Source organism: Kryptolebias marmoratus, linkage group LG7 (assembly GCF_001649575.2).
Source record: "Kryptolebias marmoratus isolate JLee-2015 linkage group LG7, ASM164957v2, whole genome shotgun sequence".
Classification (NCBI taxonomy): Eukaryota; Metazoa; Chordata; class Actinopteri; order Cyprinodontiformes; family Rivulidae; genus Kryptolebias; species Kryptolebias marmoratus.
This window is the reverse complement of record NC_051436.1, coordinates 15456061-15478463: the sequence shown is the minus strand read 5'-3', so window position 1 is coordinate 15478463 and position 22403 is coordinate 15456061. Positions and strand designations below refer to the sequence as shown.

Here is a 22403-nt window from a genome sequence, read left to right as displayed (position 1 = left end):
TGGCGTCACATCAGTCCAGCAGAAGGTCCTACATTAAGGACTGGGACTGACTGCAGATACACAGATACAAGGGGTCCAGACCAGCTCCAAAGGAGGTTCAAGTGAAAGTGTTTTCAATGCACATTGAGGGAATTCAGACCTATATTTAGTCTGATCACAATCAGATATCTAAAGACCAATTTAGCGACAAGCGTGAACAGGGTCAGAGGAGTGCACTTCTGACTGAATTGATCAGGAACATGTTAATGCCAGGTCTACACAGGGCCTTAGATCAATCTGACGGCAGCACTGATTAAAGATGCCGCCACCTTCACCTGGTAAATACCTCCACTTAAACAGGAAATTCCTCCTTTGCTGTTTGTTTGTCACTTCTAGCTGAATCACAGACAGGCTGACTGGTAAGGAATAAGGCCTCAACCATCTAGTGAGGGCAGGGACTCTTTAGGCACCTCATGATTCAATAAGATACAATTATAAAACGATTATTAATGCATTCTGATTATTTTGAAACTTAAGTGACTATGTCTTAAATAACATAAACAAACTCTGATTTATAGAATTTCATGTCTAATAAGAACTGCACAATAACGTGTAATAGAGATAAATTAATCGCAGGCTGCTGACCAACAGCTAGCATAGAGGCCATCTTAATACTGAAAATGCCATAGAAAAGCTAATGTGATTAGCTTCATGTTTATCACTGGATATTTTTTTTATAAACCAATGAAAGAATTCAAATTCATTAATATAGACAGTCATGATAACTTCAACTATCACTTACTGACAGATTTTGTTCAGGGCTCAGTGAAGAAAATATGAAAAAGAGGTGAAAACGCACAGCCTTACTGCATTTCATTTCTGCTACGGCAACTCTACTGGGACATACGGCACTGCACAGCAACTATTCTGCAGACTCTCTTAACATGGCAGCACAGATTAACATAAAAAACTGTTTCTTGACATTTGAAAATCGATTCAGAATCGTCCATCTCTGTGAAGCATCAAAGAATAGATCTTCCCCCTACGCTTCCAATAAAACAGACCTGAGAATTTAAATCTCAAACGTAGACAGGCATCAAACCTTTGCCAAACAATATGCAACAGACTCAGCCATCTCCATAAATTGTTTGAGTTTTTTCATATTTCTGTGAATGCTGAGTCAGCATTCGTCTTCTTCACTGCCCAGTGAAGAAGACGCAGCTTTTCTGAAACTGAAAAGCCTTTGTTTCCACTAGCTGCAGTGACAGTTGCACATTTTGTAAAATCCAGTGCTGACGAGGAACGTCCTAGTTTAAGCCACGCCATGTTTGTATTGAAGTAATTTTTGTTTTTAGGCAGGCTAATGCAGAGAGCTGTGGATGACTCCCAGCTACTGACTCATAAATTTTTAGATCAACACATGTAAAACTGAGCGAGTTATCGTCATTTTTTTGGTTTGTTTTTTTAAGGTCAGTTGAATTGTGGTGGCCATCTTGAATTGGGTTGACTCCAAAGTTTATTAGTTGTAGATGTAAGTCCAATAATTACTCTCTGGGAGTTTCTTTCAGCTTTGTCCAGTGGTTTATGAGATGTTTTGGTAACAAACGAACACACAGACACTGGGAGACATCATTGTCCGCCTTGGCCTCTCGGCGAGAGGTGATAACCAACAATCCATCCAACAAAAACGACACTTAAAACTTCACATTTGTTGTTTGTTTTACAGTGCATCTTAAGAGAAACCATGAGTGACTATAACCATTGTTGATAAGCATTAATATGGTCACTTCCATGTTTCCTTCTGTCTTTTTTTTTCTGGAGACCAGGCTGAAAGTGAGCAGCATCACATGCCACACCCTGCCATACACCCGGCAGGCTCCATCACTGAATAAACTACAGTTCTTTAAAACCCTCAACCCTCCTGGTTAAGGCGGAGCACGGCAGCTTGGGAGGATTTTCCAAATGCCTCTCGTGATTAAGGCATACGGACGGAGCTCAAATCAGAAATCTCAGCTTGGGCATACAAACAGCGATGGCGAATCGGCCGCTCCCACCTCCACAACAACCCGGAGGAAACACTGCTCTCTGCTCCCATTTTAACTCGTCTGAACGGTGTGACCTGAAGACACCTTCCAAACGGCAAGAATGGAGACTCAAAACAAAAAAGAAAAGAAAGACAAACTGTCTGATTCTGAAGCTATTCAATCTTTAATTGTGCCCTCAAGAAGAATAATCGATGGCGCTGTCCCTTTAAGAGGGTCCTCCCTTCACTGGCAGTTGCCCAGTAACACTGCATCTGCAGTGCAGAGCAGCGCGACACTAGCATCAACAAGCCTAAATGTGTAAATAATTCATTTCGTAACTTGTAAACAAACACGCCTCGTCGGGCGTGAGGCAAATACATAATATGATGTTTAAGCATCTAAACTTAAATTCGGCTGACGTCAAACCCACCGAGCGCAACGTGTTTTTTGTAAAAATGGCTGCTTTTGTTTCCAACGCCTTCGGTTAAAGGCCTAATAGGCAACCCACAGTTCTGTTTCTTACGAAATGTCCAACCCAGTTCTGCGCCACACAACCCCGTCTTCGTTTATTTGAGCGCAAAGCCACACAAAAGCAAACTAAAAACAGCAGTGCGAGTCTTTTGTGTCGCTACCACAGGTGTTTCTCAAACACCAACTAAAGCAACAAACGGCGTTGTGTGTGTGTGTTGTGTCAACGTTACTGCCCCGGCCTGACACAAAAACAACAAATAGTCTTAACTGAATACACCACATAACGTCAAAGCTAATTTAATCACATGCGAGCTAACGTAACCTTAAGCTAGGTCTTACCGGATAGCTTCGACTCTTTGGCAGCAGAGTTTTGTCCATCGGCGATGCCTTGCGACGAGGATATCTGGGCGGACTGATTCACTGGATCCATTTTTATGTTGATTTAACACAGCAACGCAATGGTGATAAAAATGCCTTTCGTCTCAGCTGAAGGCGGCTTCTACTGTTTTGTGAATAAATAATCCTATATGTCTGACTTTCCTTAAAATCGGCCCCCAAGAGCGTGTCTCGGCTCTGCACCTTAACGCAACGTCCGAGCTCTGAACAAACCAGCGGAGAGAGGTGGAGAGAAACAAGGCTGCGGAGGAGGGGCTAAAAAGGCGCGTTCAAGGTCTCCACTGAAGCTCCGCAATATCATGCTCGTAGGTGAAAACGACATTTAGCCTATCTCTACTTTTAATGACCAAGGCACAAACCCTTCAGTTTCTCATAGTTCCGATCAACATTTAATGTAAACCCTTTGTTTATTTACAATGCAAAAAAATATCAGTCATTTCTAGAGAAATGTCGCCACTTTGACATGGGCATAAAAATATCCGACAGCCATGGAAAGCAGCAAGAATATTCCTGAACAAGGTTCTTCGACGATGTTATTGGTGATGATATCACCAATAACGTGTTTGACAGTCTGCTTCAGATAACAGGAAGACTATGCTGGGCATTTTTATTAAAAATATGTTATCGTTTTTTAATGGGTAGTAGTGTTTATGTAGTTTGACACAAAGCCAGTCGTAGCTACGAAAATAAAATAGTTGTAAAGTCAGTCTTTTCTGCTGTTTAATCTAATTCTTCAGTACGTGTTTTAAGTGCCCCTGTTTTTCAATATGTAACGCTTACTTTTGTTCCATTTAGTAGAAATCTATGTCGTAGCACTAGGAGATCTATGTTGCCCCCTTGTGGGGTTTATGATGGTTCTACCTCATAAAAAATACATTTCCCAGCATATACGCGGGGCAACGCGGGGCCAGTAGTCAAGAGCTACAAACCATAGGGATGGGATTTCCTGGCACGCAGTTTGCTTTTGACAGCGACCCGTTCGTTGTTATGAGATCTGCGCATGTGCGCCAACGTCGACAACGATAACACGCTCGAAGGTACTTTCGGGCAGACTGAACTGCGCGGTAAAAGAGATACACAAACAAAAAACATGTGGTTGGTGCTGTGAGAAAATTGGTATGTAAAAGTCCTATACTCTGCTATAATTGAGATGTGTTATATTACTTTGGATTAACTCATTATGGCGGCTTACCGTGGTGTTGTATTTGATAGAAGTGTATGCAGGAACTAAAATAAATGTGTTTAGCTAACTAGCAGCTTGATAGCTTGTTAGCTGATACCTGAACCGTCATTCAGCCCGCTAATTTTAAGCTTTTTAATCATATCGTATATACCCATATTTCTGGTTTTGTATATTTCTATATTGTACTGTACTGTACGTATTGAAACCATAGTGCATATTACTTTCAGAAACAAAAACGAGTTAGCTAGTTAGCTCACGTCAACCAGTCAGTCTATCAAATAAATCCGCCTCAGAGAATATTTCGTCCCGTGCTGAATAATTCAAAACATTTGTAGTATTCCGGTTAAACCACGGCATATTAACTTTCTGAAACAACTTTATTAAAGTAATGGTGTGGTTCTTGGCGTTGAGTGTATGAACGTAGCTGCTACAGTCGGTCCCCGCCCACCCCGGCTGGTCCGTGTCTGTAACCGGTTTTATACAACGAGCCGAGCGGCTCAGCTGGAGTCATGAGCCTCCAGGTGTTTCACTCTGGAGAGGTGGCGTGAACGGAGGATTGTAGCTAAAACAAATGATCAGAATGTGTATAATAATAATAATAATAATAATAATAATAATAATAATAATAATAATTATTATTATTATTATTATTATTATTATTATTATAATGATACTAATAATAATAATTATTATTATATACGTCTACGAAGGAGCTATGGGGCAGTTCACCGAGCTCATTATGAGACGTTTAACCTTTCACCATAACCCACAGTAACACATACTGTATGTCATATGTATATATGATGTCTGCGTAATTTCCACATTTTTCATTACCTAAGAAGAAATGAGTTTTCTGGATTTTGCTGCATATATTTCAGCTGTATAAATCTACATTACACATAATACTTATGTTGTGTGAGAGTACTATGGATTTTTTGTGAATTTTATGTATTTTTGAAGATCTGTATACAGGTAGACATTCGAAGGGGATGACATGGATGATAATTCTGAGAACCTGACCTGATTTCTCTCACTCATTCATAGCGCAGGTGAGGAGACGGCCCTACAGAGGTGTGACTGGCAGCTGGGATCATGGGTTTACACTCAGCACAGAAGAAGTTCTTTCCACTGCGGGGGATAGACGGTGTCGTTCAGCTCTTCGACGCCGAGCTCCACAAGTCCGAGCCCGACCTAACTCTCCTCTCGCTGGTACTGGGCTTTGTGGAGCACTTTCTGGCTGTGAACCGGGTTGTCCCCATAAACGTCCCAGGAGTTCGTTTCGAACCGCTAGAGCCAGACTGTCCCAGCTCTTGTTTCCCCACAGTGGAGCTGGGCATGATTTCTGCACTGTACGAACGCTTCACGGCCCAGATCCGCGGGGCAGTGGACCTGTCTCAGTTTCGGAGGACCTCTGCAGGGTCCAGCAGAGAGCTCGTGAAGAAGGTCTCGGATGTTATCTGGAACAGTCTCAGTCGGTCTTACTTTAAGGACCGAGCTCACATCCAGTCCCTCTTCAGCCTCATCACAGGTACATCAGCTCAGTGCAATCCTAAAAGTTCTGTTTCTGGGCATTTTGAGCCTAAAAGTTGGTTAGAAGGAAAATTAGGTATCTGGTATTCTTCAGTATTCAGTGCAATGAGGCGCAGGTTGATTATAATTGACGTTCTTGAAATGAAACTGATGAAAGTAATTCTTTACTACATTTGAACAGGCACCAAACTGGACAGCTCTGGGGTGGCTTTTGCGGTGGTGGCAGCCTGTCAGGTGTTGGGTCTGAAAGATGTTCACCTAGCGCTGTCGGAGGACCACGCTTGGGTGATATTTGGCAAGAATGGCGAGGAGACCGCAGAGGTGACGTGGCACGGGAAGGGTAACGAGGACCGCAGAGGACAAACAGTCAGTGCTGGAGTCAATGAGAAGGTCTGTCATTCAGGATGAACATAAAACAGAGCACACATTGTTCAGTAGCTGCTATTACTCTCTGCAGAAAATCCAGTTGATTATTTTAGTCAAAATAATCAAAAGCAGACTAGAGCAATCATAACTACGGTGGTGACCACATGACACTGGAGACAGTTGAAACCAGATGTTTCCGTACACTGTATAAAAGGACACACAACCATTTTTAGACTAAACCTTTCCTGTTTTATGTCAGTTATGTCCCAAAATTATTTCTATTTTTAAATGCCAAATTAATAAAAGACAACATTTTTTATTATTTTCTTCAAAGTTGCAAGTTAAGAAATCTTTATTGTTTAAAGATTACTATCTTTAAACAATTTGGGATAGCCCAAATTATGATGGCATGGCTTTGAATGATTTTTATGGATTAATTGACAACATTTGAAGTAATTGGAGGCATACCTGTGGATGGATTTTAAGGCACACCTCAGACACTCTGCTTCTTTGTGTGACATGATGGAAAAGTCAAAAGAAATCAGCCAAGATATCAGGAAGAGAACTGTGGACCTCCACAACTCTGGTTCCACGTTCATCTGTTTAAACAATTGTACACAAGTATAAACACCATGGGAACATCATGCTATCATACTACTCAGGGAGGTCAGTTCTGAGTTCCTGAGATGAACGTGTTTTGGAGCAAAAATGTGTAAATCAACCCAAAAATAAAAGCAAAGACCTCGTGAAGATGCTGCTGAATCTGGTCAGAGAGTCATGATCCACAGTGAAACAAGTCCTGAACCAACATGGGCTGAAAGGAAACTCAGTGAGGAAGAAGCCATTACTCCCAATGTAACATAAAAAGGTCAGATTACAGTTTGTAAATGCACACAGGGACAAATAACTTAATGTTTGGAGACATGTCCTGGTCTGATGAAACTAAAACTGAACTGTTGACCATGGTGACCATCGTTACATTTGGAGGAAGAAGGGAGAAGCTTAAAAGTCTGAGAACACCATCCTAACTGTGAAGTACGGGGGTGGGAGCATCGTGCTGTGGGGTTGTTTGACTGCAGGAGGGACTGGTGCTCTTCAGAAACTAGATGGCATCATGAGGAAAGAACATGATGCGGAAATACCGAAGCAACATCTCAGGACATCAGCCAGAAAGTTAAAATGGACAATGACCCTCAGCAGACTGCTGAATTAGTTACAAAGTGACTTGAAGACAACAGAGTCAGTGTTTTGGAGTGGCCATCACACAGACCTGATCTCAATCCCATAGAAAATTTGTGACAGCTGAAACAGTGTGTGAGCAAGGAGGCCTACAAACCTGACTCCGTTACACCAGTTCTGTCAGGAGGAATGGGACAAAAATCCACCAAATTGTTGTCAGAAAGATGGAAACTTGTGACTTTGAAGAAAGTAATAAAAAAAATCTGTCTCTTATTCAGGTATTTAACAAATAGATATAATTTTTGGACTACAAAGTGACTTAAAACAGGAAAGGTTTAGTCTGATTTAATGTCAGATAGTGAAGACAAAACGGTTCTGTGTCTGTAAACATCTGGTTTCCTACTGTACATTTTTTTACCATTTCTTCTGAAAACAGCATTTAAACGGTTGAACTGTGGGCAGAGCATGACTGTTGTTTGTCCCGGTCTCCAGAGCTGGCTCTATCTGAAGGGCTCCTACATGAAGTGTGACAGAAACATGGAGGTGGCCTTCATGGTTTGTGCCATCAACCCTTCTCTGGATTTGCACACCGACAGCTCTGAGCTCCTGCAGCTGCAGCAGGTTAGCAACAACGCTTTTCCAGTTTCCATGTCAGCTTTACTCACACACAGTAAAAAGCACAAGACTCGACGATGTTGTTTACTGTGTTCAGGTTGTTTTTGGAGCCACAACATTCAGAGGAAAATAATACACACTCCAATAATGACATGCAACTCTATAAGTCAGTGCTATAATTACACTGAATTAACCTTTGTACATCCTTTTTTCGACCGTACAGAAGCTCCTCTGGTTGCTGTATGAGCGAGGAAACCTGGACAAGTGAGTCTGTTTAGAGAAGCAGCAGAAAAAGGTGACACCGACAAAGATAACAGCTCACAGTTTACGTGATCTTTCACCAGATATCCCATGGCAATGGGTACCTTAGCAGACCTCGAGGATCAAGAGCCCTTACCAGGAAAGGAGAGTCCTCTGCAAATCCATCTCAAGGTATGACATCCTACAAGCTTCTGGCATGGCTGAAAGGAGCAACCAAGGAGAGGGAAGGTTGAATTTGTTTTTAGTCGCTGTGTAAACACAAGTTTTCCAGAACAACACCTGACACACACAGTCCTATGCTGTTTTTCCAAAACAGTCTTTTTATTTCTTGTTTCTAAAACTATCTGTGTACACTGTATCATTTCTAGATTCGTTTTTTTATCTACATAAGGCTGACATAATTAAAAAAAAACTGTTTTTGTATTCACAAAATGCCATTCTTATGTGGACAGAGACTTAAGGCTCTGTCATACTCCAGAAGAAGTCACAAAGCCGGTTTGCGGTCACGTGGCTGCGAGCTGTTCGTTTTCTCACACACCTTTCATTGTCCACAATACACTGGGTCAGAGCTCCTAGGAAGCTCTGGCTTCTCAACTCTCCTGTCCTTGTACAGATTTTTACAAATATGACGGTGAACAATAATGAATGAATGATGGGAACATGTCCCTACGCTGCCCGGCCGAGGAGCACTTCCTCCCGGCCACCACAGCCATGAAGAGCCTCCTGTGTCTCTGAGGTCTTTTTAAGTTCACAGGTTTCTAAGTTTTGTTGAACAATACATCAAAAATACATCAAAGTGTGCAGTTGAAGGGGAATATTTTGCTTTGACTTTTGGTAGCAGTGGTACAACATAGACCAATGGTTCTCAAACTGGTATTACAAGTACTATCTCAGAAAATACTAATCTCTTCAAGTACCACCAGTATGACAGGCATTAAAAACAATAGTAGAAGCTTCTATTCATATCTGACATACATGAACAAAATGCCCTATCTTCTAATCTTATTCCTGGTTGAAAGGTGCAGCTTAAATCATGATGGTTCAACAGTATTGCTTGAACACTGATAGCAAATGAAGGTTGACACATGTATTCAGTACGTTAAGTATAACACTTGCAAACATGTCTGTGTGTCTCTCTCTGGCTTCTTTAGGCTGTCAGTTCTGCTCAGATGTACTACAACAACGAGCACATTTACCCCTACATGTACCTGGCCGGTTTCCACTACAGACACAGGAATGTGCAGGAGGCTCTGAAGTCCTGGGCCGAGGCTGCTCAGGTCATGCAGGAGTGAGTTCACGCTGCGACGGTCCGGGAGGCTCTCGCTGACAAGTTGAGCTTGATGCCAACTAATACCCTGTCGGTGCTGCGTCTGTTGACACAGAAGCACTGTGTGTTGGGTAGATTTAAAAGCAAAAATGATATGATTAAATGCAGAGGATAAGAGTTGATGCAACATGAAAAACTAAGAACACCTCAAGCAATTCAAAACATTTAAAACCATTTTATTCAAAACTGTGAGCATCTAATTAAAACACACCCACACATTTATTATTTTTACTTTTAGATTCAGCCTTATGCAAAACAAACTCGGGGATTTGTTGTTTAGCTGTGGCAGCCATGTTAAATTGAGTTGACTGAGTTGTCCCAGGGTTTTTGATTTATTTGGCTAACGCTCCAAACAAACACAAACATGAGCAATAACATTATGGCCCCTTCGCCGTCATGGCAGGCGATAAACCTTAAGAGGTGTGTTGGAGGCAGGGCATTCAGCAACAACCTCAACTCATAAAGTCAGAACTATTTTAGTTGTTCTTTCATCCGGTCGACACCGGATGGCAGTAAAAGCACAGTCATCTATTAATGTTTTTCATATTCACTGAAGAGATTTCATTAATGTAGTTTCAGCTTTACACCCTCAGTACAGTAAGGTGCTGCAGCCTCAAAGTTCAGGCTATGTTTGGGTTGATTTCTCCTGTGTGTTTTGCTCTGAGGTCACCCCTGACAAAGCACCCATCAGGAAGAATTCCAGTTGCTTTTAGCCTGAACGGTGGCTGTGCTTCATCCAGGAAATGTTCAGCTTGGATGCTAACGTTCTGCCTCCTCACCTTTAAACACACTCTTGTGAGCTGCTGCTATAAATACCCAGCGCAGGCATTCCCTCCCGGTTTATCAGCTTCCTTTTTCCTGCTCGCCTATTGTTCTTCGGTTTCAGCTCACCCTCTGTGCACAATCACAGGGAAATATGCCTGTTTATAACACGGCTTTTGTTTGGAGAGTTCACTTCTCGCCATATTTGCGTTTCAGTTGTTCTCTCTAACTCGAGCTCTGGAGGCTGCAGACCCACAGTAACAATTTTACATCTAATTAAGATCGGCTCCACTCCCAAGGCCCTCGTTGAGTTTTGGACAGAAAAACAGTTTAACTTATTATGCCGCATTTCCCTGATTCATCAAAGCCTCTCGTGCTCCTGCAGCTATAACTATTTCCGTGAGGATGAGGAGATCTACAAGGAATTCTTTGACATCGCAAATGACGTTATCCCCACTCTGCTGAAGGAGACGGCTTCTGCCGACAGTCCTGGGGAGGAAGGGGAGGGGGGAGAAGGGACCGAAAAGGTGAGACATGTCTCAATCAGATCAGAGATGCGGAAAAGCTGAATTGTGTTGAGAACAAACAGGATTCGATGGAATTTTTCCACACTTTGTCACGTTATAAACACAAACTTCAAAGTATTTTATTGGGAGTTTATGTGACAGACCAACACAAAGTAGAACATAATTGTGAAGTGGAAGGAAATTCAGTGTTCAGTCCCCTTTACTCCAGTCTGTTCTGTGAAGGCGTCAGAGGTTTGTTGCAGAACATTAGTGATCAAACAGCATCATGAAGACCAAAGAACACACCAGAAAGGTCAGAGAGAAATGGCTAAGAAGTTTAAAGCAGGGTTAGGTTGTAAAACAATATCCCAAGCTTAGAACATCTCATCTTTCCACAGGACAATTATTAGTCAGTTGGGCTATAAAAAAGTATGGGACTGCTATAGCTCAGTGGTCAGTACTGCGGTCTTGTAATCCTTAGGCTGCAAGATTACTGAAAAAAGTTTATAAAACAATATGAAATCTGTCCTTTATGGAAGAGTGAAGCCATTGATGAAAGAAAACCAGAAGAAGTCCTGTTTACAGTTTGACACAAGTCATGTAGGAACACAGCAAACATGTGGGAGAAGCTGCTCTGCTCAGATCAGACCAAACTAACACTGAAGCATGGTGGTGGCAGCATCATGCTGTGGGGATGCTGTTCTTCAGCAGGAACAGAGAAGCTGCTCAGAGTTGATGGGGAGATGGATGGAGCTAAATACAGGACAGAGAACCTGTTAGAGGCTGGGGCGGAGGTTCACCAACCAGATCTACAATGGAATGGGTCAGACCAAAGCATGTTCCTGTGTTAGAATGGTCCAGTCAAAGTCCAGACCTAAATCCAACTGAGAATCTGTGGCAAGACCTGAAAACTGCTGTTTACAGACGGTCTCTATCTGATCTGACTGAGCTGCAGCTGGTTTACAAAGAAGAATGGGCAACAACTCGAGTCTCTAGATTTACAAAGCTGATGGGAACAAAGCCTAAAAGACTTGCAGCTGGAACTGAAGCGAAAGGTGGTTCTGCAGAGTATTGATTCAGGGGGCACCAGACGCACCCCACACTTTTCAGAATTTTACATGTAAAAAAATATTTTCCTTCCACTTCACAGTCATGTTCTACTTTGTGTTGTTCTGTCACATAAACTCCCAGTAAAATACTTATGGTTGAAATAACAAAAAAAGTGGAAAACTTAAAGCAGGATGAAGACCTTTTTGAGGCTCTGTAATTAAATGCTGACTAAAGTGATGCAAGTTGATGCAACAGAGCAGAGCTTGTCTCAGGAAGCAACATCTTGTGAGACTGATTTTGATCAAACTTGGGTCATGTTTCTCTGTGGTTTTGTTTGTTTGTTTTCCAGGAGCATCCCAAGCCAGGAGCAGCTCTGTCAGCACTGCAGGACCCAGAATGCTTTGCCCACCTGCTCCGTTTTTATGATGGCATCTGCAAGTGGGAGGAGGGGAGTCCCACTCCAGTTCTTCATGTGGGCTGGGCCACGTACCTGGTCCAGTCTCTTAGCCGCTTCGAAGCTCAGGTGAGGAACTCAGAGTAGGTCTCTGTTTGAACTTCAAACCCTCATTTGTTGGCATTTGTTGCTTAAAAAAACAATTTCTGGTCTGGTTTTAAAGGTGCGTCAGAAAGTGTCTATCATCACCAAAGAGCCCGAGTGCCAGGACGATGACGACCAGTCGAGTGAGGACCCCCGTGAGGGTCGCAGGCGGGGCCCAAGGAGGGAGTCCAGGCTGGAGGATCAGAGCTCTCCTTCACCCGGTGCCCCCACCTCCCCATCCTCACAGCTCCCCCCAGCAGCAGCAGCAGCTCAGCCCAAGAAGGTGGGAGACGGAGCCGCCCGGCGCCGCTCCTCTCAGGGCCTCCGAGCTGCAGACACCGAAGGAACGTCCAAGTCCCCCAGCCCGGACTATGCCTCGTCCCCCTCCTCCCAGCAGCAGGCGTCACCCTGCCCAGCCGGGCCCGTGGTGGCCTTTCAGAGCGAGAAGATGAAAGGCATGAAGGAGCTGCTCTGTGCAGCCAAGGTGAACTCCAGCGCCATCAAGCTGCAGCTCACCGCTCAGTCCCAGGTCCAGATGAAGAGGCAGAAAAGCACACCAGCGGGGGATTACTCCATGTCGTTCATGAAGCGCCAGCGCAAGTCACTGTAGACCTGCTGATTGTTTGGGAGGAGACTGGAAGACATACTGTGAAGACCAACACTCGCTTTTGTTTCAGAAACGTTCATTTTACTGGTGTTTTCATCCAGAGGACCATCTCGGTCCACATCCTCTTAAGTTCTGAGCAATACATTTGACTTGCACAGATGATATGAAGTTCAGCATCACATATCAGATCAGGATTATTGAACATTTCATTGTTTTTAACTTAAGAAATTGTGTAGAGACTTGCCTGTGTTGATAGATTGTAAAAACCATTAGTTTGTTTTAACTGACAGCCAGTTGCACACTGATGTAACCTCAAGGTACTGCTTACACAAAAATCCAATTAGACCCAATAAGAACTTGGTCGTGACTGAATCTTTGGGAAAAAAAATTAATTTAGGATAGTTACTGTGTAACATTGTCCACTCTGCTCTATAGACAGCTTCTATCTTGCTAGCTCGATGTTGCCTTACTTTGTTTCTCTTGTTTTCTAAAGTAGGTGGCCTTTAGTTTAGAGAATGCCTGAATTAGGCCTATTTCTAATAAAATGAGGAGACCAGAGAGACCAGACACTGTTCAGATGGAGCCAAATTAGGTTGCCCTGTTTTATCCTGTTTTACGACTTCATTTGTTTCGTTTAGTTTTTGAATTTGCAAAAAAAAATAAAGGCCCGATGAAAACTTAACAAGTTGTCTGCGTGCAATAGAACAATAAAACTGGAAGTGAAGGCTCTTTTTAACTTGTCATATATAAGAATCAGCTCCACCAGCGGCTGAAGGCCAGGTAACTACTGCACCACCTCAGCCACCGGGTCTCTTCTGCAAGGCGGACAGTTTGTTTCAAGATGGCACCAAAAAGAAGCGCTGTCGCAGGTGAGGACGTGGAGGAGATGAATGAAAATGGGGAACCACCTGAACAACAGACAGCCTCATTAGATCAAGAAACGGCTTATTTTGACAGCAGGGGTATCAAGGTTGAAGTTAGCCAAGTGACCTTAGAATACACAAAAATGGCTATAACTTGGTCAGTTTTACAGAAACTGAACTAAAATTTGGCGTAGTAGCTGAGAGTCATTCACAGCACATACTCTGGGAGCTCCTCATTGAGCGATATATTTGCTTAACTTTAGCACTGACTGTTGGAGTCGACCCTGTCTGTAAATGAACCACTAGAGGGACTTCAGTGAAACCTTCAAGATGGATTTTCATCTGAGACTCATTAACATTCGGAGGCAGCCCGATTCAAAAAGGCCACCACAGTTATTCGACCTTAGCTGACACAAAAAATAACTATAATTTAGTCCGTGTTAACAAATAATGAGTTCAGTTTGGTCAGGTTGAAGCTGAAAGGCAACACATGGCTCAATGTCACCAAGATCTCACAATATCACATTCTTTGGGCCAAAACAGCTGCAACTTTGTCTCTTCTCAACACAAGATGATCTCATTTCAAACACTTTGGCCTTTAAAGGCAGCGGGCGATATGCATTCCTTCCAGGAATGCTAGGCCTTGATTCTCGGAGTACTGCGCAGCTTGCGCAGCACTGAGTTTCTTCTGTTTTCTGTGACCGGCTGTCTTTAACTTCCTTGAGGTGGCCATCTTGAATTGGGTTGAATCCAAAAGTAAGTCAGCTGTAGATAAACATCCAAAGACTCCTTCCTGAGAATTTCATTTAAATGTCCTGTTGTTCATGAAATATTTGGTGACAAACAAAAACACTGGCAAAAACATTATATACATATATATATATATATATATATATATATATATATATATAAATTCCCTTCTCACCCTCCGCGGGTGGTCTCTTTTTCTTTCTCTGAGCTCGGGTCCTCTACCAGAGGCCTGGGAGCTTGAGGGCCTAGAACTGCACATTTCTGGACTGAGATGTCTGATGTTGTTCCTGGGATCTGTTGTAGCCACTGCTCCAGTTTGGGGGTGACTGCCCCTAGGGCCCCGATGACCACAGGCCCCACTGTGGTCTTTACCTTCCAGGCCTTTTCCAGTTCCTCTCTGAGGCCCTGGTATTTCTCCAGTTTCTCGTGCTCCTTTTTCCTGATGTTGCAATCACTCGGTATTGCTACATCCACCACAACTGCTTTCCTCTGTTGTTTATCTGTTGTATATCCATATCAAGTAATCCTAGTCAGAGAGGTTATATATATATATATATATATATATATATATATATATATATATATATATAATGTTTTTGCCAGTGTGTTTGTGTTGGTTTTATATATATATATCAACCCTGCAGCTGAACACCCTTATGTAAAGTTATCTACCTTTTTTCTCACAGTGTGGAGTCAGTGCGCATGCGCGCTCTGCCTCCAGCCTCTCAGACCGACCTGTAGTTGTAAACTCTGTCAGTGTTGGAGGACGCTGAGCTGCGCGTGTCTGGCTGTCCTCGACTAACTCCTCACCGATCGAAGCGCCAGCTATTAGTCGGCTCCCCCCTGATCCAGCCAGTCGGTGGCAGGAGTTCGGCCGTTTTCCCTCCCCCGCAGCCGGGATGTGTAAGTAGAACCCCGCCGCCGCCGGAGCCAGCTGGTCCTCAGCAGCAGCAGCAGCAGCAGCAGCATGGACAGGATCGGGGTCTCGTTCCTGGACCCTCTGGAGGACTACGAGTTGATCCACAGGATTGGGTGCGGCACCTACGGGGATGTGTTCAAGGTGAGTAAAAGTGTTTCAACGCAAAAAAAGAAAGAAAGAAACATCTGCAAAAAGAAACCAGCTGGACTTCCTGACATCCAGCTGTGTTTGACACAGGCTTCTCACAGGCTTTGGGTCCATTTCCTCCAACAGATCACACTTCTTTCAGGTGACAAGTGTCCATCAGGACCCAAATCTGATGTTCTGACCTGACCTTTGACCCTGCACTTGACCAGCTTGTTGCTATAACAGTGCTGCAGTTTCATGCTGTTTCTGATGGCTCAATAAAAGCTATTTAAACTGCTTCATACTGAGACAACACACACACACTTTCACTTATACTGCCAGCAGACCAATAAGAACGCTTGCTTCTGTGTAATCCAAACCCCTGAAGGTGAAAACCCATCACGGATGCACAGCTCAAACAGATTATTTCATCTAAATCCACCAGTTCAGTGCAATGTGTTGCATATTCTTTCACTTAGTGATCCGATTGTCTAGATGCAAACTTCCTGTTTTGTTAGCACACCCTGGTGCCTGTGCATCCTGCTCAAGCTATGCAAGAATTCATTTCTTTTTACGCTTCATAGACACATCCTGACTGAGCCCGGCTGTGTTCTGTCTGTATCATCTGTCTCCTAAACCTACTCTCTGCTGCATCCACCTTTTAAACATGGCAGGGACCTGTGATGTAAACTGTTTTTAGTGATTGCTTCTTTTTTTTTTTAATGTGTCCCATTTTGAGCAGCAACTGCCACACAATCTCAGAAAATGCTTTTAACTAATCAAGTCGGTTAACTTTCTCTCAGTCCTCGCTTCCTCTTCCTTCCTTTGCTTCGTCGCCCTCAGTCGAGCTCAGCTTTCCAGCTTTTCGCAGGTGTTTAGTCTCAACTTCAAGCAAGATTTTAGGGTTGACTGAGACATTATAGGCATTATAGACATTATCGGCTCAGTTCTCGAGATGCGTGGACCTCCACCCGTAGTTGGTGATGTTAAAACAAGCCATTTCGGTGTTAGCACTGCTGCGATTGTAGAATGATATTTCAAAAAAGTGGAATACAAGTATCTTAAAAATGTACTATTATAAAGAGGAGATTGTTCTATTTTGGGGGAAAATCTGTGACAACCTTTAGGAGAGTTGATATGAGCTGACATGCCATCCTCTGTGGGTGTAGCAGCAACAGCCCAGGAAGTATATCAGGACAACTGTTATATTTTAGAACCCCAGTTACAGAAAGGTTTGGTGCTTCCCTCCAAAGCTGCTGGAGGTTTTAGAGGAATGTTGTCCCATTCTTGTATGATGGATGATTCTCGTCTTTGTTTCATGAAGCATCAAATGTTTTCAGTTGTTGAGGTCTGGACTGCAGGCAGCTCAGTTCAGCTCCTGGACTCTTCTATGAAGCTCTGCTGCTGGAATGGATGCAGTCTGAGGTTTAATGTTGTCTTGCTGAAATATGCGAGACCTTCACTGAAAAAAGACATCTGGATGGAAGTATTTGTTGTTCTAAAACCTGCAGTTACTTTTCTGCATTGATGGTGATTTTCCCAATGTGTAAGACAGTTATGTTAGAGGCTCTAATGCACCTCCATACCATCAGAGAGGCAACTAACACTCATAACAGGCTGGATGGTTCCTCTCCTCTTTAGTACAGAAGATGTGGGATCTATGCTTTTCAAAAAGAATTTCACATTTCAATTCCCCTGACCCCAGAACAGTCCATATCCCTCAGTTCATATTAAACGAGCTTTGATCCAGAGAAGACAGCAGAGTTTCTGGATGGTGTTCACATCTGGCTTCTTCTCTGCCTGATAGAGCTTTAAGCAGCATCAGTGGATGTCAGGGTGAGCTGTGTTTACAGACAATGATCTGTGGAAGTGTTCCTGAGTCCATGCAGTGATGTCCAGAACAGAATCAGACGTTTTTACTGCAGTGGCCCCTGAGGGCCCAAAGATCACAAACATAAAAAAAGTCTTTAAACACTTTAAACTTTAATTTTCCAAAGAGCTTTTAGGTTCAGTATGTAAAAACTGTCACACAGACAGGAGGAAATTAAGCATTCACTGGACGTCAGCAGCTGCACAAATAATTCACATTTTCTCAGACTTCGTTTGCCCACAGTCTTTCCTGTCAGACTTCTCTGTGTTGATAGAAATGATGATTGCAATGTGGTGGTTTGCTCATGGTGACCGCTGTACCAAGCGGTGGACTGAAACAACTGTTAAAACAACACTGTTTGCCTTTTAATTTGTGCTTGTTTGTTGTTCAAGCTCTCTGTGACGAAGGTACTACTACTGTATATTTCTGTTTGAGAGAAAGGACTGAAGGTTTAAAACAGGACTTTACTGATTTCTGCGGAAATGCAGTGTGAATGAGTTGCTAACTGATTTATAAAAGTAAGCAGAACAGAAGCTAAAATCAGCAAAACAGTAGCTGAAAGCAAAAAATGAGCAAAATGGTAACTCAGTACTAAACTTTGCTAAAAGCTCCAAGTCCAGTTAACAGAAGGAGATCAAATCAGGGCAGGTTTGCTGAAGCAGATTTCAAAGAGAGTGATGTTTCTGTGTAAATTAAGTTAAATAATTCAAAAAGTATTGAAGTTACTAAATCTAAAGGTCAGATCACCATATTTTTGATAGAACCGAACACTTCGATATACGAATGGTCAAAATAGCACAAAGTGTACGAAAGTAGTTTGATTGTAAAATGTATGGAAGAGACTATAAATATGACTGCACTCAAACCAGTTATAATAGGATAAATCAGCACATCATTGTCAGTTTGGTAAAAGTTGTCTGTCTAAGGCAGTGGTATCCAATCCTGGTCCTGGAGGGCCACCATCCTGCAGGTTTTAGGTGTTTCTCTGCTGTAACACACCTGCCTTGAATGACTGAGTGAGTACCAGGCTTGTGCAGAACTCAAAGACTTGATGAAGAGCAGGGAAACATGTAAAACCTGCAGGGTAGTGGCCCTCCAGGACCAGGATTGGACACCACTGATCTAAGGAAACCAGCAGATTATGTTGTCTGTTTGTTTTTGCATATGGAGTCAACACATGGGTGGCAGCGAAAGGGAACGACTCCCTTTTAAAAGGAAGAAACCTCTAGTAGAACCAAAAGCAGGTTCGGTTTGGGCGTACGTCTGCCTCCACTGAGCTGAGGAGTTGAGAGGACAGGAAAGAGACTCTGGAGTTTTCCCTCAAAGTCTCTGGTGCAGGATGCCCCCCCCCCTCCTGCTGCCTGGTTAGATTATCTCCCTGCCCGCTGTCTGACAACAGACGTGGGGCGCTCTGCTGCCCAATCAGACTCTACTTTAGTCTTCAACAGAAAGTTTCACTTTCAAGGACGTTCACTATTCTTTAGGTGCAATAAATACAGTATTTCCAAACTCAATGAATAGTGATTACAGTATTGATTAAAGCAACTGGATATTTTTTTCCATAATCGAGCAGCCTGACCGACAGTCTCTGCTTTCACCCTGAAGCACAAGGTTCCCGACCCGACCGTCTGAACTCCATCTGTAGTTTGATGCTCCGGTCCTGGCCTTAGTCTGAGAATAATACCAATAAGCCAATCTGTTTGTACTAATCTATGCTAAATACTTGTACTCAGTACAGGGGTAGTTTTGACAGCAAATTTTTATTTATTTTTTAGACTTAGGCTTTTGACTATGTATGTTAGTTTTACTCATATCTTAGTCATCAGTTGCCATTTTAGCTTTAGTCGACTAAATGTGATTCTAGTGAAGTAAATCTACATTAGATTTATTCAGCTGTGATATAAAATGTCAGGCTTTTTAGTCATCGTTCTGATAACTCTTAAAGTCAATATTCACACCTAGATTAAACATCGAATATGTAAGGTTTGAAGGTGTAATACACAGAGACAGGTTTAAACCTTCCATAAAACACAGATGATTTTATTTATCTATCCTTTAGGGAGGTTGTTGATGAAAACTATAGTGAAAATATTTCATTAATAAAATAGCTCTGCTCAGTGCGCAGTCATTTTTACCCATCCATCATAGCAGAATAAACATTTTTGACATCACTACTCATCCACTATAGAAGCATAGCAAAAGAGCTAAGGATAACCCAAGTCCTAGGAATTATCAAAAAGGAAAGAATAAAGACTAAAAGTAGACAGGGTGTCGGCCTCACAGACTGAGACTGGAAGAGGAACAAGAGAGGAGCCTGAGAACTGAAAGATCTGCGTCCTGTTCTACTTTTAGAAACTCTAGGAACCACAAGTTAACCTGCAGTCTGAGAGCAAAGCGCTCTGTTATCTTTTTTTTTTTTTTTAGTTTTTCCTTTGTTGTGTATGGAAAGTTTCTAAATAAAGCTTAGTTTCCAGTCAGGTGTTGGTAAAATTTAAAGTGAGTGTAAACTGGTGTGTTTTTTTTTAACAAGTCTGTATATTAGGGGGAAAAAAAAACAACTTTTTCGATGAACAATCAGTCGAGCTAATCTTTGATTCTGTTTTCTAAAATTGTGCCAAAGAAGAGAGGCCATAGAAGAGGATATAGTGAAAAGATTATTTGTCAAACAGAAAGAGGAAAGGAAAAATGTAGTCAACATGATGGAAAGCTTAACCCTTTCCACTTAAACACTCAGATGATTGTCCACATCGAGATCAAGGCCACTTTATTAATACTTGTAGGTAGACTTGTTTTGCAGTGGTCCAAAACATTCATACAGACATGCAAAGATCATAACACTAACAGAAATAAATATGACTTAATAAATACAATCGTGCTCAAACAGCACAGTGACAGCTGATTGTGGTGCCAAACTTCAGATTACAGCTCCAAGGACAGGTGTGGTCAGCTGACTGTCATCTGCTCCACCTCTGTACCACTCTTGACAGTGAAACATATTACAGCTTGTGTTTCAGCTTAGAATGGGAGCTGTGCTACGTACAGTACAAGACAATGGCGTATTATTACTTCCCACTCCTGCAGTCGGTGGGTTTGGCGGAGCTCGAACTGCTGAGACCTCTGGACATGTGACCGTGTGGGCTTTCAATAGACTTGCATTATACTGCTGGGATTCAGGAGGAAAGTCGGCTCAGAGCTCCTGTGTAGTCTGAGCCGAGTCACTTTGTGGGGCTGACCAACCACAACCAAATGCTAACAAGTATTTTCAGCTGCAAGAGTTCCTAACTGGGCTGCATCAGTTCAGCTTTCAAAAATAATTCTGTATGAAAATAAACACGACCAGTGTGTGAGGGTCGCAACTTTTTATCTGATGAAGGCAGTCCCAGCCGACATAGACATGAACTTATATCTTAAATCTCGCAAAGATTCCAGTGTTTGCCTTGTTTTAATGTATTTTTTCAATCTCCACTATAGACACAGATTTTAATAAATGACATTTAACTCAAGTAAAACACAAGAATCCTTGGAATCATTTGTCTTGGACAAAATATTCTGATGCAAAGCTATCAAGAAAACAGACTTTCAGCGTCCAAGAGTGGAGCTCTGCAATAGGAGTGGGACTCTTTAGTCCCCTCACATTTCAAACAGATGGCTGCGATGCAATTATGAAACAAAACCACGAGCATAAAATATCTCAGACCTAAAAGAAGCGAGTTATTTTGCTCCACACTGCAGTAGAAAACAGAAGATTTTAGGAGTCAAAATGCTGAGAGCAGAGTGACATTAGATTCTGTTGCAGTGGTTGGAGCTGTCTGACCCACTTTCTTTAGAGTTTCTACAATTTTAGTTTTGGTCTGCTTCTAGAGTGTGGGAATGGCTGTGTTGGTGTCTTTAACACAGAACCATAACATTCTATCGTTTCTCCAAAAGTTGCAACTTTAGTGAGCGTCTCACTGGGCTGAGATGAGTTGGTGACTCAAAATTGTGATAGAACAACTTTTTAGCTGCAGTTTCACTGAATTCTGAGAGTTTGTGTGGCCAGTTTTTGAAAATAGCAGCCCTTTTTTGTGTTCATGGCTTGGAAGATTGTTTTCTAAGCCATAACCATTATTTGCTGCCCACATCATACCCCGCTGCAAACGTTTTGATACACTCTGCAGACTCCCTCTCGATCGCCAATTCGAGATTTTGCGGTTAGCAGTAGCGGCAATGATGTGGCTCTTGTCAACGTCATTTTTCCTTGAACCTTACAGAAGTCAAAGTGCTAACAAACAGTGGCTTTGAGTACAAAAGATGCCTCTTGTTTGTGTGCACACCATAAATGGTCTGTGCGCTGCACTTCTGCATTTCAGAGTTCTCCTTTTTATCTTTCTTAACATGGCGTTAAAGGCATTATATGATAGTTGATTTTTGACATTTATAAGATGATTTGAAATCATTCATGCCTGCATTGCAATGCATTGAAAAATAGACTGTAACCCGACTCCACAACGTTCTAAACATCAGCATCAACAACACAAAGAGGGAGATCTTTGTAACAAACTACCTTTACAGCAGGTCTGTTTCTCACTGTTATTAAAGGCAGAGAACACAAAATCCTTTGATATTAAATGTAATCAAAATGTTGTCACCTATTCCTTTGACAATAACATGTTAGAAAACTAAATCAAGAACCTAATTTAACTTTTTGTTTACCTAAAAAAAATAGAAAACTAGACATTTTATTACACATTTGGCTAAATATAGATTCTGATATGACTAAAAGCTCGAATGTTTAATCCTGAGTTTGTCTGATCTTTTCTAATAGTTTAAAACTGTTAATGTTGACAGGTTTGGAGTGGTAGGGGTCTTAACCTTTTTTATTCATCCGATTTTCTTTTCCTCTGAATTATAAAAGAAAACCTGTTTAAACCAACACTTAGTAGACATTTACCTAGTGAGGTCTTAAAGTGTTATCAGTTGGTACAGTTCACTTTAGGAAGAGTCTGACAGTTGACCTGTTGTTGTTGTTGTCCAGTGAGTGGACATGTTGGTGTGCAGTGAGTGGACATGTTGGTGTGCAGTGAGTGGACATGTTGGTGTGC

At 42.3% G+C, this 22403-nt stretch overlaps 3 protein-coding genes across 10 annotated transcripts in view; 2 read left to right on the top strand and 1 right to left on the bottom strand.

The window, feature by feature from the left end:
* Window positions 1-3090, bottom strand: part of rtn3 (reticulon 3) — a 34001-nt gene extending 30911 nt beyond the window's left edge. Inside the window, exon 1 of one of the 2 annotated variants that reach the window (XM_017427040.3) lies at window positions 2814-3090. In XM_017427040.3, the coding sequence (XP_017282529.1) occupies window positions 2814-2904 (91 nt within the window). In that variant the 5' untranslated portion in view covers window positions 2905-3090. The remainder of the gene's footprint in view (window positions 1-2813) is intronic. The other variant, XM_017427041.3, reaches the window with a different exon arrangement.
* Window positions 3091-3789: 699 nt separating this feature from the next.
* men1 (multiple endocrine neoplasia I) lies at window positions 3790-13493 on the top strand. 4 transcript variants are annotated; one of them, XM_017426986.3, is made up of 10 exons: window positions 3790-3986; window positions 5103-5581; window positions 5765-5973; window positions 7621-7749; window positions 7967-8007; window positions 8088-8175; window positions 9156-9292; window positions 10479-10620; window positions 11999-12172; window positions 12267-12797. In XM_017426986.3, the coding sequence occupies exons 2-10, from the start codon at window positions 5146-5148 to the stop codon at window positions 12795-12797; spliced, it is 1887 nt and encodes a 628-aa protein (XP_017282475.1). In that variant the 5' UTR covers window positions 3790-3986; window positions 5103-5145. The 4 variants fall into 4 exon arrangements, with proteins under 4 accessions (XP_017282475.1, XP_017282474.1, XP_024864037.1 ...); XM_017426985.3 differs by having other exon boundaries at window positions 3792-3986; window positions 5098-5581; XM_025008269.2 differs by lacking the exon at window positions 10479-10620 and having other exon boundaries at window positions 3793-3986; window positions 5098-5581; window positions 12267-12786.
* Window positions 13494-15134: 1641 nt separating this feature from the next.
* map4k2 (mitogen-activated protein kinase kinase kinase kinase 2) overlaps window positions 15135-22403 on the top strand; it is a 46882-nt gene continuing 39613 nt past the window's right edge. For all 4 annotated transcript variants that reach the window (XM_017427083.3, XM_017427085.3, XM_017427084.3 and 1 more), the window contains exon 1: window positions 15135-15467. In XM_017427083.3, coding sequence (XP_017282572.1) covers window positions 15375-15467 — 93 coding nt within the window. In that variant the 5' untranslated portion in view covers window positions 15135-15374. The remainder of the gene's footprint in view (window positions 15468-22403) is intronic.

Excerpts from the sequence above, each read along its gene's own strand:
- men1 (XM_025008268.2), top strand. The coding sequence starts at position 5,146 with ATGGGTTTACACTCAGCACAGAAGAAGTTCTTTCCACTGCGGGGGATA. Across the intron at positions 9,293-10,478 it reads GCTGCTCAGGTCATGCAGGA|CTATAACTATTTCCGTGAGG; the intron begins GTGAGTTCACGC and ends GTGCTCCTGCAG. Across the intron at positions 12,173-12,266 it reads TTAGCCGCTTCGAAGCTCAG|GTGCGTCAGAAAGTGTCTAT; the intron begins GTGAGGAACTCA and ends CTGGTTTTAAAG.